This window comes from Notamacropus eugenii, chromosome 1 (genome assembly GCF_028372415.1).
Source record: "Notamacropus eugenii isolate mMacEug1 chromosome 1, mMacEug1.pri_v2, whole genome shotgun sequence".
NCBI classification, from domain to species: domain Eukaryota; kingdom Metazoa; phylum Chordata; class Mammalia; order Diprotodontia; family Macropodidae; genus Notamacropus; species Notamacropus eugenii.
The window spans coordinates 335,668,138-335,683,146 of NC_092872.1; the positions used below are offsets into that span (position 1 = coordinate 335,668,138).

Here is a 15,009-nt window from a genome sequence, read left to right on the forward strand (position 1 = left end):
AGCAATGATCCCACAAGTTCATACCCGAAATCAAAATCACTGCTGGATGTTTCAGCTGTCATTAAGCTGGTGTTCTGAAGGTCACTCCCAAATGTGGCTTTGTTTCTTGGGACATTTGGTGACCACACCTGGCTTGTAGTCTACCTCCCAGATTCCTCTCTTGTGGCTGGAGACCAAAAGAATGAAAAAAAATTATATAGCCCCAAGGAGAAAAAGCTCTGAGAGTTTTCCCCTTAACAACGGTCTCTCACAGGAAACATGAGATTTCCAAGATGGGAATGGAGCTGAGAGACTTTTTGAAGATACTTATAATTTGTCTACATAGTCAATGAATGGAAAAAAGGTTCTTACCAACCATGAGCTTAGCCAACAAGAATCAGCGACAAAATGTCCACACTAGCTCCACGTTCTCTCCAAGACATGTCTCTTATTCATCACCACCATTCTCCCAGAAACAACTACAGAGAAGCTCCCTAGTGTCCACTAAAGGAGACAATCTGTGTTTATCACGGTAATAGCTCACATTTATATGTGTATATTAACGTTTACTTTGCAACCATTATCTCAGTTCCCTGGGGGAACAAAACTGAGGAAGGGGGTGTAAATTTTCTTACACCCATTTTCCTGGTCAAGAAACTGAGCCTCTGAAATGCTGACAGGTCAAACATTTCTTGACTAGGAAGCACAGCTGGGTCTGGAACCCAGGTTTTCTGTTCACAGAGCAAGACATAGGTGTCACAATATCCAGTACCCGGCATTTGCAGAATGAGGCAGATTTGGATGTCTTGGCCATGAGAGATGCACTCTTCCTGGCCCCAGCAATTTAGCTGTGCCAGATGGAAGTGGGTGTCAGTGGTCAGCGTGTGTGAATATATGGGTCCCTGCGTTACACTGATGGGGTGAGCGCACCGCACCTCTAACTCTTTTCCATCCCTGTCTTCCCCTGGGTTTTTTCTTCCCCCTTTCTCATCTCACCAACCCTGGCTTGGGTCTCGAGCCCCAGATCCGAGCAGCCCGTCTGAGCATGTGCAGGGCCACCTCTCCAGCCCCTTTGTAGGCTGGCAGGAGTCGCGAGCCTGTGGTGGCTGTGGCGCTGGCGACGCTGGATCTGAGCCCTTGAGCTGGAGAGAGGAGCTGGGGGAAATCGGGAGCGGGGAGCCAGGGCCAAAAGGGCTGTTCGGCAGCGCGCCCGCCAGGGGGCACCAGAAGTCGCCTCTAGCTGTCTCCGCAGCACTAGGGAGACGGGTACCAGACCCAGGCTGGCCTCACAAAGCAGAGGGAGGGAGCGCAGTGAACAGGCAGGGAAGGAAAGAGCGGGCGAACCAGCGGAGAACGGGAGATCGTTAAGCCAAGAGGCAGAACCGGAGCCGGAGCCGGACCTGGGGCTGGAGGCCATAGTCTCTGGAGCAGGTGCAGCCAAGAAGAAGGGACTCCCGCCCCACCAGGGCTGCCCCCCAAGGTACGTGCGTGCCCCTCAGTTCTCGCACCCTAGCTTCGCTCCCCGGAGAAGCCGGATGATGCAATTGTGGCTCACCTGGTTTCTTTTCGGGCTCCCCAACTTCCTCCCGGCTGGGGGTAGGGAAGGTGGAGGGGAGCGTTCCGGGAGAGCGGGCAGGTTGTACTCCTAGGCAAACATACCTGGGGCGGATGAGAAGAGCTGCTGCAAGGAGGCTCTCTACCTTTCTAGCTGCGCTCTTGCTGCTAAGTGTGGGAGCTGCTAGAAGCGCAACGGAGGCGAGAGACACCTCCTCCCAACCCCCGCCAAACTCCAGTGTACTCTGCAGCCCGATCTGACTGCGACCTTACAGTGGACTCAGTTTCCCTAATCCGCACTTCTGTGTAACCTCTGTTCCAACACGGCAGCCTAGGTCAAGGTCTGGGATGGGGCATCCCCAAACACGCAAACATGCGGATAAGAAAACAGGCTCAGTACCTCATAATGAAGCCCCATAACACCCCTAGCATCCCCACATTGATAAACTGTCAGGGACAGGCATGGGGATCTTGTGTCCCGTCTCACCCCAAGGCACCCTTATCTGTGTCCTGTTAACCCCCCTTGCTCTGCAGATGCCTGGCATCATGGTGATCCTGGCGTGGTGTTTCCTACAAGTGGACAGCCGGCGCGCGGAGGTGCTCACCGGCCACAACAATGGCAATTTCTTGGACAGTGACAAATGGCTGAGCACTGTCTCCCAGTACGACAGGGACAAGTATTGGAACAGATTTCGCGATGTGAGTGTTATACTCTAGCCACCGATATTGGGGGATGAAGGGGCAAGTCTCCTTTGGGGTGGGAAGGGGAGAATGGAGAGATGTAGGATTAGATCAATAAGTTGATCAGAAGAGGAATGTTTATTGGTGGTAGGGTGGTTGGGGGATTGGGCAGAATGGTGGATTTATTGTGACTTATCCAGTCCAGACAAAATTATCTTACCCCACCTTGGTGCTGGTGGCAACAGTGGGCTGGGTGACATGCAGTGACTACATTTTTCTTGGAGGGTAACTTTGGAAAGAACTTTGTTAGCCTGCTCTTCCTCTAGATATCAATTGTCCAGAGGTACATTAGGGGTAGCAAAGGAAAGATTAGACAGATGGGGTGGGGGGTGGGGGGAGAATGCCTTGCAATAACCACAACAAAAACTGAAGAGCACCTCATTTTCCCAATATGAGAGAGAGCATGTAACAAGCTCAGTAAGTCTTTTGACATTGATGGATCATTTTGGGAAACAGTAGAAAGAGGAAGGCTTCATTCACTGAGGGTGATATATAATGCCTATTACATGGGTTATAACATCAGAAGACTGCTGTTGATTCTTCAGGGAGAGTGAGTCCTGTTCATTTATATAGCAAACCAGGTGTTAAGGCATGTTTGGGGGAGGCCCACTTCCTTGGAGCTGGGAAACAGAATCTGTCACTAGGAGGTAGGATTTTGAGCCCCCATCTCTTTGCTATAGCCAGAACTGGAAGCAATAGTTCAATAACATTGCTTTTACTGAGAAGGGACAAGAGGGGTGGGGTAGCAGGGTCACCTCCAAGCCAAGATTCTGTTATTCTCATGCAGGAAAGAGTATTTGGGTGCAATGACTTCTAATTAGAACAAAGGAGGATACATTAACCTATCATATCCCTATGACATGAGAAGAAATGAACAGAGCTAATAATGGGATGAGAGAAATTCACTTAGTCTTTCTATGACACAGAGGACAGATTGTCAGAACTGTGGTGAATGCTCTCTTGTCAATCCATCTCAAGAATGTGGAAAGAACTCTGTCCAACCAGCGTGTTATTGATCCTGGTTCTTTCTGCAGTTTGTTCTTTTCTGTGATTTTCTTCTTGGTCAGTTTGTAACTACTGAATTCTTCTTAAATGGGAAGAGCAGATTACTGGTGCTATTGACACTGCTGTGGAATGGATAGGTGATGATGGGGATATTTTATTGGCCAAGCATTAGGGACTGACAAACTTAAGAGACGTTGGATTGACCTGTTAATTCAAGTTATTGGAGTTCTTAAATAGGTTATTTTGCCTTGATCACATCAGACTTCTCTATGTATGAGAGATGTATGAATCTCACATCTCCAGCATAACCACAATTTGAGAGAGAGAGAGAGAGAGAGAGAGAGAGAGAGAGAGAGAGAGAGAGAGAGAGAGAGAGAGAGAGAGTTTCTATCCCAGTTGGCACTTCCCAAAGTAAAGGGCAGACTCTTGTGGCATCTTTTAAAGCCAGTTTGATACCCAAGTTTTCCAAACTCCTTTTGCCAGTTCCTGGCTTGAGTTTGGATACCAGTCAGACTCAATTCAAGTCCTATTCTTCAATGTCTCTTTTTCCAGAGGATCTTTCTCTAAAACTATTAAATGTGTTTAGTGATCATAAACTGCCAAATTTAATTAGGAACTTTCATCTGTTTCAACTTGGATGAGATTTCCATGGAATAAAATTTCCCAAGGGGAATGATATCCCAATTATGCCTGCACTACACTTCAGGTGTTAATCCTAGCTGGTCACTTCTTTTTCACTTACAGAAAAAATAAAATCATAACTTACAGAGCTGTAAAGGAACTTAGAGGTCATATAGTGCAGGCACTCATTTTACAGAAGACTGTGAGGGACAGAGAAGGTAAATGAATTTCCCAAGGTCAAATAAAGTAGCACAGCTGGGATTCAAATCCGGGTTGTCTGACTAAATCCAATTGGCCTTTGGATGACTATTCTGGCTGAGCATACTAGCTCTGCCTTTGAGTGGGTAGGCATTGTATTCAGATCCAAATTGCTCATTTTGCATTTATTTACCAAATGAAGTTAAAAAGGAACTTAAAAAAAGATTGTTGACTTATTGAGGATCAAAAATTGAAGGGAGGAATAAATAGCCAAAGGTTTGGGAAGAATATTTTGTTAAAAATTATTTTAAAAAAAACTCCTTCAAAAACATTTTTAATTACAAGTTGGTATCATGAAAAGAGGACTAAATTACAAATCAGAAGACCTAGGTTTGAATCCTAGCTCTTTAATTTGCTAGTTGTGGAAGCTTGGATAAGCCTCAGTTTCCATATTTGTCAGAGGCAGATAATTTTTTCACTACCTACCTCAAGAATGTGAGGAAGCATTTTATGAACTTTCAGGTGCCATCTCAATAGGAACTCCCTTGATTACATAGCAACTGTATACATGTAGGCTCATATGGGTCTTCTTTCTGTTCTAGGATGTGAGTGCTATATCTTCTGGACTTTTGGGCTGCTTAACCATTCCTGTAATTTGCCTATGATTAAAATGTTCCCAGAGCTAAATTTGGCCTGGAGTACTGTCTGATTTTGGGTTTAGTTTTGCTGATCTCCTTTGGGTTTCTCCTAATTCTCAGATCCCCAGACCCTTTTTTTGGATTGAAGAAGACAGTGTATGTTTGTGTTATTTTCAAATTCCTGTCCTTAGGTGGCCAAGAAATTCAAAGTTGAGGTACGCTGTATCCTAGTATTCTCTTTTTCCCATGAAGAACCTTTAGGAATTAAGGGAATCTTTGAAAGGATTGAAATGAGACCCATATGCTATGCTAGACTGGAGGTATTAAACACAAGGCCTGTTGTAGCCTGAAGAATCAGATTAAAATGTAAATGAGAAATAAGCAACAAAAAAAATAAAAATACAATAAAACATAGACAAAATTGTATTTTAAAACTAAGTCAATATTCTGCCTGCAGGGATCTTTATGTACAAATTAGTGGCCCTGTTTCTATTTGAGTATGACACCACTAGTCTAGACTTGTTTTTTTAACTAAAGTACAATGCACATGGTAGGTGCTTAATAAATGTTTTGAATTGAATTTTTTTCCAAAAAGGCTTAAAAGCTGAGCCTTTCAGCTATTCTGGTCATTTTTTAAAGTTTGAACTCCAAGAAAAATGTTTAGGAATAATGGTTTTCTTGTTATTGTTGATGATAACTAACACTTATATAAGGTAGCTAGATAGAAGGATAGATAGAGTGCCGGGCCTGGAGTCAGGAAGACTTCTCTTCCTGTGTTCAAATCTGGCCTCAGATACTTACTGACTGTGTGATCCTGGGCAAGTCACTTAACCTTGTTTGCCTCACACTTAACCCTGTTTGCCTCAGTTTCCTCATCTGTAAAATGAGCTGGAGAAGAAAATGACAAACCATTCTAGTATCTTTGCCAAGAAAACCTCAGATAGGGTCGCAAAAAGTCCGACACAACTGAAAAATGACTAAACCATGAAAAGCCTTACGTAGCCTGTACTATGTGCTAGGTAGGCACTGTGCTAAGTGCTTTACAATTTCTCATTTTCAAATTTATAAATTCTCATTTACAAAAATCTCATTTGGTTCTTCTGAAGAAGCACAGGAGGGAGGTGCTATAATTATCTCCATTTTACAGTTGAGGAAACTGAGGTGAATACATGTGAAGTAATTTGCTTAAGTTCTCACAGGTAGTAAGGGTCTGAGGGTAGATTTGAACTCCAGACTTCAGACCCAACTTTCTCTCCACTGTACTATCTATCTGCCTAAAAGTCTAATGGAGAGAGAGAGATTAAATAACAGGTCATCATGCTTGATCTTTCTGCATTTGAAGGCTGCTACCAACTCCCTTTAGCCTTTTTTTTTGTTTTGTCATATCATTTGTTAAGCACCTAAGGAGAGTGCATAGGCATTGAGGGATTATAAATTATAAATTTATGGATTATACATCAGATTTGGATTTGAGTACTAATTCTACCATTCCTAGCCTATGTGACTGTGGACAATTTACTAAGCCTTTCTGAGCCTCAGTTTCCTTACCTCTAAAATGGGGATCCGATTTCTTAGAGTCCTTCCCTTACTGTACTGTTTTAAAGAAAGAGCTTTATAAACCTTTAAGTTGTCTTCTAAGTATCTTCTAGTCATGCAAGAATTGTGTAAATCAGTGGACTTTTTACCACTCAGGTATTCGCCAGACATGTTGCAAGGGTATATTATGAATATGTGTAACATGGCATTTTTGTCCCTTCCAGAGAAAGCAAAAATAGTGGTTACTATATAATTTTTATTAAATTCCATATAATTCGATTGAATCAAAATGTATTAAATACCTTTTATGTAGTGGTTACGTGCTGGAGACACAAAGATAACACTGAAAACAATCCTTGTCCTCCTAGAGATTATGGTATCTATAACATTTTATATAAATACCATATATATATATAAAATATAATTTGTGTAACATTTTATATAAATGTAAGCCATTATATGCAAGGGTCAGTGTAGGATACAGACCTGGCCCCGTTGGGGGATACATGAAGTAGATGGTCAGCACCACACAAAGTGGATAACTAAGTTCACTCAGCAGTACAACTGCTACCAAGTAGTGCATGATTAATCATATCAGACACTTGGTACAAACAGTAAATGTAACAGAAATAACTGGGGCTAACCTTTCTGACATCACAAAATAATAATTTGAATAATATGATTGATACATTGGATGTATTATGTGTGTGTTCATCCTTCGTTGCCAAAGACCATGCCATCAGAGAAATGATGACATGACTTGCACTTGACTTTGTTTTGAGTGAGGGAGGGCTGTGCAGGTCACCAGCCTCACTTCTCCTCCAGAGCCATCTGAATCCAGTGATCAGATATTCATCAGGATGACTGGAGATGACCCAGGATGAGGCAGTTGGGGTTAAGTGACTTGCCCAAGGTCACACAGCTAGTGAGTGTCAAGTGTCTGAGGTGAGATTTGAACTCAGGTCCTCCTGACTCCTGCACTGGTGTTCCATCCACTGCACTACCTACCTGTCCATTGGATGTATTAAGGCTTATCCAAAGTCCCATACCACATACTGGTAGAAGTAAGCATTATTCGTTTGGTCAATGGAAGCCCAGTCCTTACAAGCCAAGTGCCTTCTAGTCACACAAGAATTGTGTAAATCAGTGGACTTTTTTTCCCGCTCAGGTATTTGCTAGACATGGTATAAGGGTATATTATGAATATGTGTAATGTGGTATTTTTGTCTCCTGCAGAAAAGGCAAAAACAAAGGCTGCTAAACAGCTACTAAACAATCAATGCTACAAAGAAGCTACTAAATGTCTGCTGAATGATCCCCTTTTGTTTTAGGGTGGTCTCTCATTCTAGTCTTCACTTCATTCTGACTGGCTTTAGGATTGCAGGATCTCTGGTTTAAAGGTGTAAGGGGCCATGCAGGTCATTCAGTTCAGCTTCTTGCTTTTACAGATGTATAAACTAAGACACCATGAGTCAGGGTGACTTGTCCAATATCAGATAGATAGTAGGTAGTAGGTAGTATTCAGAATTTGAAAACAGATCCTCTAACCCCAAACCCAGTAATCTTCCCACTATACCACACACGGAAGTGCAATTAGAGGGACCAGGAGCATCACATTGCCATTAGTCTCTAAGCAAAACTTAATGAAAGGAGGGGCAGCTAGGTAGCTCAGTGGATAGAGTGCCATGCCTGGACTCAGGAAGATCCATCTTCTTGAGTTCAAATCTCGTCACAGCTTAGGAGCTGTGTGGCCCTGGGCAAGTCAGTTAACCCTGTTTGCCTTAGTTTCCTCATCTGTAAAAGGAGCTGGAAAAAGGAAATGGCAAACCACTCCAGTATCTTTGCCAAGAGGACTCTGAAAGGGGTCATAAAAAGTCAGATACAAGTGAAAGTGACTGAGAAACAAGGAAAGCATATGTGAGAGAAAAAAAGATTGTTTTGGATTATCCATGCTCTTGCTTCTATCCATGAGTCCACATAATCAAAAGTTATCCGGCTTTTGAATGAATCATTTTCTGTGATACTGGAAATCTTTTCATGGGCACCTCTGGGCATCAGCTCCAGTTTTAATCTGGAAGCAGCTTCCTGTTATTCTTCTTGCTGGGGCAGCAGGGGTATGTGATAGATCAAGGCTCATCGTCCCTCTATTGATAAACTCCCTATTTTGTGAAAATCTTCCTCTTGATTAGACCAAACATGAATGGCATGTTCTTTCTTTTGCACACATTCAAAAGGCCGTGACATTTAACTCTAAGATAATTACCTTTAAAGGCTCAAAGAGTCAGAAGCCTGGAACTTGCTTTTGAGTGACCTAGATTTGTAATTCTAATGAGGTCATATGAACTGGCTGGGGTCCATTCTTCATCCCACAGGCTGTGTAGGATTTGTCCATCTCAGCAGTAGTTGGTTTGGAGAGGCCATGAGGAGCCTGAATTGCTCATTTGATCTTGGCATCTCAGCTGTAATGAGTTTCAAGGGCAAGTGTGGTTTACTGATAAAATAGTGGTTCCATTGAGGCAGTGACAAGGGACACGGTAGGACTTAGTAGATCAGTCATTAATCTGTCACTGCTGAAATTTAACTTGTAATCTAGAGTAGCAGAAAATCATTTTGATTAAACAGGTGAAAGGCAATTTAAATGCATTTTGTGATCTTAACTCTTCTTAATGAACCCACTATCTTTAATCCCCTTTACTAGATGACCACTGATAGAAACAATTATTTCAACAGAACCATTATTTAAGACCTTAGAGTTGACATATTCTAAAGTCATTCGTATTTTAAATATGCTCTTATTCTTTTTGACTTAACCCTTGTAAGAATAAAGCAATGTTTGTGCAGAGAGGTCATGTAGGTGGTGCTAAGCTCCCAGGTTTATAGCCAGATCATCTACTGAAGGGGAGGCAGAGCAAGAAAATCTTTTAAGGGGTCAATATGTTGCTTTGGAAAGAGTGCTGGATTGGAAGTCAGAGGACCTGGGTTCAAATCCTAGCTCTACCACTTTTGATCTGTGTGGCCTTGGACAAAATAATAAATGTTCTGGCTTCAGTTTCTTGCTCATCTGTAAAATGAGGGAATTGGACTAGATGACTTCTAAGGTTTTTCCTAGCACTTAATCCTGCAATTTTGTGAAAAACACATCTCGCTGTGAGCCCATTTATATCTTAGAAGCCTGAGCTAGAGAAACACATTGAGACATCTTGTAGTTCATTACTCTGTCTTTGAGGAGGACTTAGATAATAATAGTAGTAGAACTGTCATCTCCATAATGCTTTATCATTTATGAAACCCTTTCTGGTCTCAGGTCTAGTAAGACTTCTGGACACCTATTGACTGGGTAAGCTTGGAAAAATCACCTAACTTTTCAGTGTTCTAGGCAGCTCTTTAAGACTGAGTTGCCTAGAAGATAACCTTCATTGGCAGAGGGAGTTTCTTTTTTTTGGAAGTTCTCTTGTACCTATGAAATCATAGGTCCAGTCCCTAGCTCTGTGTCTCTTGGTCTTCACAACATTCTTCTAGGTATTTTAATGCCCTGTTTTACAGATTAGTAAACTGAAGCCCCTGAGCACTCATAGTACACCCTAATCAAGTCAAGGCAGAATCTGAACCCATATGTACCTGATACTAAATTCAGGTGATAAGAGGCATCATCCCCCATTGTATCAATCTGCCTACAATGCTAACTTCCCAGGGGTAGACCATTTTTATATCCTTCAGCGTGCCTGGTGCAGGACATCACACATAGTAGGTACTCAAAAAGTGTTTATTGAATAACTGGTTGAAATGTCTCAAGAACACATTTTTGTAACCTTTGAAGGCAATTCTGTAATCTACAATGCAAGTAAAAAATATGTATATCCTACCCAAATCCATCACGCTGGCTTCAGCTTGCAGCCACTATTTGAAGTTGAATTTGAAGCACCTTCTTTCTGATTCTAGTGGCCTATCCACTACACTAATGGAATTAAACTCAAATAATAATGTGGGTCACCAATCCTCTGCCATGTGGGCTGCATGTGGACTATGTTTTAAAATACATTGTTACCTGTGTTTTATTATATTTTCATATATTTTGCTAAATATTTCCCAATGATACTTTAATCTGGTTCAGGCCGCACTTGGGGATTTTGTGATTGGGTTGTGCGTCTGACACCTCTATGCTAGACCATGATGCCTCTCAAAATTCTGTTGACTCTTGTCAAGGTCCATGAGTTAGGGCTGAAGCAATAATATGGGCAAAAATTGACGTGTGTGTGCTATGTATGTGACAGCATTAATCACCTTCTCTGAGCTGAGCAGAGAAGTCACATTTAGTGAGTGGATAGAGAACTTGACATGCCTCTTCTCAGGTACTAGCTCTGTGACCCTAGGTTAGGGTCACAACTTTTCAGTGTCCCAGAAACCTCTCTATAAACCATAGAGTACTTGCTGATCTGTGTGAGTGGAGGGAGATTCCACACCAGAGATTTCCATGCACCAATGAAATCGCAAGTCTTTGACCAAAAATAAAAATGATGAACACTGTTCTAGATAAGCAAAACATGGACTCTGTCCTCAAGGAACTTCTAATCCAGGGTTTTAATTTAATTTAATTTATTATCTTGGTAAAAACAAAAGGTTCAGGGAGTGTGCAGTGTTTCTCTGTAGTGTGTGGATCTAATTGTATCCCCTTCTACTCTAGAAGGGCGGGGGAACCTGCTTGAGTTTTGAAAGTCCTTTGTCTTTCTTTCTTGGCTCTCCAGCCCATATTGTTCTCCCATCATGTTTTACATTCACATTGTATCTCTCTAATAACCAACATCTCTTATTACGGAGCCTCTCCTGGGGGACTGAATCCAGCTGTGTCTGAAATCCTAGTTATGGGAACGGCTCCCCAGGGGGCCAGTCACGCCTACTAGGCTATAACTGCCTTCATTTGAACTTTCAGCTCTAATGCAATTGTCTCCCTCCTTTGCATCCTAAAAGGTGAAACCTAATCTCATCCCATGGAAAGTCAGCAGGGGGCTTAATTTGGAGGTGGGATACTGGATGCTTTTTAAAGCAAATAATGTTGAGTAACAGCATGTGTTTTACTAGAACACTACCCCTACTCTACCCCCACTAGCAGTTCTGCACAGCTGGTGTGGTCCCAGTGTTTGCTGTAAGGTAGTTATCACTGCCTTTCTGAAAGAATCTTTGGGGCTCTAGCATACTTCCTTTTGATTTAAGTCTGTATCCTAAATAACCCACAGGTAACAACACTATTTTTATATATTTATTAATGTATAATTACATAATTTATATACTTTATAATCATTATTTGTAATTATTGATATAATGTAAATTTATTACATTTACAATGTATTATATTGTTCTATCACAACAATAATAGTTTTTATTTCTATATCACTTTCATATTTACAAAGTACTTTCCTCCTAGCCACCCTGTGAGACACGTAAGAGTAACATCTTCATTTTATAGGTGAGGAAACTGAGACTTAGCGAGCTGAAGTGACTTACCCAGAGTCACTCAGTTCATCATGCACTTGATACTAGAAAGGCACACTAGCATGGGCAGGTCTTTGATTCTCTTTCTTGGATTGGTATCTAATATGCTCTTGGTGTCTTTGGACAAGTCGTAGCAACTTCCTTGTACCTCAGTTTCCCCATTTCTAAAATAAGAGGTTGGACTAGATGTCCTCTGAAGTCTTTTCTGGCTCCAGATCTTTTTTAATTGTTGTGGGGTTTTTGATCAGGACAAAATTCAGCCTAATCTAATAAAAGTAGAAAAGCCATTTTACAAAAAAATCCAAACTGATTTGTCATCAAATAACAGAATGTTAGAGCTAGCAAGGATATTAGAGGACATTTACAGCAGGTCTGTCACTTTATAGATGAGAAAAACTGAGGTAAGGTCACACCTGTCATTAATGGCAGAGTCTAGAATCTAATTCTGACTACCTATTTGTTGTTCCTTCTATTAGTGATTTTTCATGTAATGGAATGTGGCACTTTGCTAAAGGGTTCACCCCTACATTTCAAGTAGGCTCTGCTTTTCACACCCTTGATTTCCACATATTGTTTGGAAGCACATTCGCTATGTAAAGAATCTTCACTGAAATGTTGAGATAGAAGGATTAGGACAGATCAGTGAAGCGGTTTAGTTTCAAGGTAAGCATTAGTGAGGCACCACACTGTGAGCCCCTTGAGAGAAGAGATTGCATTTTCACTCTTTGTACGCTCAACATGGTGCCTGGCACATAGTAGGCGCTTAATAAATAGGATCTGAAGTGGTTTACTTGAGCTGCACAGGCAAAACTTCCTAAACATTGTCCTTATATTTCATAATAACCTTCTAAGAGATTTTATTTTTGTTTCCAATTCTTTATTTTATCTTCTGAGATATTTTAACCAAGCCTCATTACCTTGTTTTAATGTCTACTGTTGCATTTGTCTGGACCTCAGTTGATGATATATGGAACTAATGACTTGTAACATTGTTTCATTGAAAAAAATCATGCTTTCTCAGAACCAATAATATTGAAAATAATAGTATTGCTAATAACAACTGAGGATTATTTAGTACTTCACAGTTTAAAAAGTGCTTTTCCAGACATGAGCTCATTTGATCCTTAGAGTAATCTATTAAGACTCTAGTAGTACAGACTTTGCAAATAAGGATACTGAGACAGAGGAATTAAAGGACTAGGTTATATAGGTTGTGGGTGGCAAATTATGGTCTTAGGCAAATTATTGATCCTCTCTCACTGGACTTCAGCTTCCTCATATATGAAATAAAAGATTCTGAGTTATGAAAGTACTTTTTCTCCTTCAAATCTACCATTTTATGATCCTATGACTTGAATCTAGGACTCCTGACTCAAAATCCAGTACTCTTCCCAGTACTAAACAGCCTTTTCAATCAAGGAGGTCAGGTGGGACCATGTCTGTACAATTTTTCCCATGGGAAGCCCATTACCTTTTCCCTTTTTGTCCAAATTATTTTGGAAGGACAATGATTTTCTTCTTTTCTTTTAATTTGGGCAAGGGAACTTGGAAAGAAACTGTGAGTAAATAAACTTGTTATTATTGTATAATCTGTAACAGAATATACATCATTGTTTAGTGGGGGACCAATGGAGAGAGACTGTGGGTGTTGTGGAGGAGCAGAATTTGCTGAAGGAGTGTGTCTCTGTCTCTTTGTGTCTCTAAGTATCTCCCTGTACTTTCAGAACACATGAAACACTGGAAAAACAAACACATATTTTAGACAGCCCTTGTTTTTAGCACTTCTTTCACTTCTGACATAATAAACACCACCACCTCATACTGTTGTAAGAAAAGGGCAGGTGTAGAGAAAACTAACTGTAGCCCAGCCAGAAACTTCAGATATTCTAAAGTGACCCAGAATCCAGGAGAATTAAAAAAAAAAATCAGTTCTAGTAACCAATATTGGTGGTGCAGATGGATCATATTTCATTCAGGAGCAAGCAGACATATCACTTTGAAGAAATCTGGTAAAATATGACCAGGATGGTTTTGTCTTCCATAATCGGGGCTGCTCCTGAATGCATGGGCAGAGGTGTGCTTTGGAAATTGGAAGTCTATACATGGTCTCAGCTGCAGCCATTTTTCATAATGAGCTCAATGGGGATTCCTAGAATGAAATGTCGCCTTTGAATGGAGCTTGGCTTCTAGAATTTTATGGGATGCTATTGTTTTTGCTAGTGGCAATTGGGGGACTTAAGCTAACAGAGTGAGGGGAGATCTCATCTGTACCCCTGAACTTGGCCAGTGCCAGTCCAAGCCAAGCTCTAATTCAGATGTGTATTTTGTATGTGTGGGGTGATGGATGTATATGTACTAGATAAAATATGGATTGCTTAGCTTGGCATTCGAAGCCTCTCATGGTCTGGCTTCAGCTTTCCTCTCTAGCTTTCTTTCACAGCACTCCCCCTTTGCACACTATATTCCAAGAAAATGAGACTCCAGATGTCATTCTGCTCTCTCCTGTCTTTTGCAGGAGTGAACTTTTGCAGGTAATCCCCTTTGCCTGAAAGCCACTCCCTGCTTTTCTCTGTTGAAATCCTTTTTTCTTGCAAGGCCTAGCCAAGGTGCTAGCTAATTTTTCTCAGTTGAAAGTCATCTTCCTCCTTTAATTTTCTTAGAACCTTTTGAGTGGCTTCCTCCTATGTCCTTTTCAGATTCTGCTTTGTGTTACATTGATTAGTATACATGCTATATCTTCCTGTTCTGATTTCATACCGCTTGAAGGCAAGGACCAGGTGGTTTGCCATTTTGCCTGGAACAGAACAGGAACTTAACTAACAAAAATAATTGTTATGGTAATAGCTAATGTTTATATAGTGCTGACTATGTGCCAGGCAGCGTACTAAGTGCTTTACAATTGCTGTCTCATTTGATCCTTAAAACAGCCTTGGGAGGTAGGTGCTATTATTATCACCCCCATTTTGCAGATGAAGAAGCAGAGATCAAGTGACTTGCCCAGGGCCACACAGCTAGTAAGTATCTGAGGTCACATTTGAACTCAGGTCTTTCTGCCTGCAGGCCTAGTGCTCTTTCCTCTGTGCCACCTCAATGCTGAATTCAAGTGATCCCTTTTATGAGTGTAATTTCCTGGTGGGATCCTATGTTTTAGTTCTGTATAATTAAAATAGAAATGGAAAGTGAACTCTTGCTCTAGGGAGCTATGTCATAGTTTTAAGGACAGGTGGCTGCTCCAGAAAGTATTTTTATT

At 41.3% G+C, this 15,009-nt stretch overlaps 1 protein-coding gene across 1 annotated transcript in view; it reads left to right on the forward strand.

Moving 5' to 3' along the window:
• Nucleotides 1–1,274: 1,274 nt before the first annotated feature.
• The window catches only part of SPOCK1 (SPARC (osteonectin), cwcv and kazal like domains proteoglycan 1), a 759,531-nt gene continuing 745,796 nt past the window's right edge, over nt 1,275–15,009 (forward strand). The window contains exons 1-2 of the mRNA XM_072629860.1: nt 1,275–1,459; nt 2,068–2,232. Of these exons, the coding sequence (XP_072485961.1) occupies nt 2,068–2,232 (165 nt within the window). The 5' untranslated portion in view covers nt 1,275–1,459. The remainder of the gene's footprint in view (nt 1,460–2,067; nt 2,233–15,009) is intronic.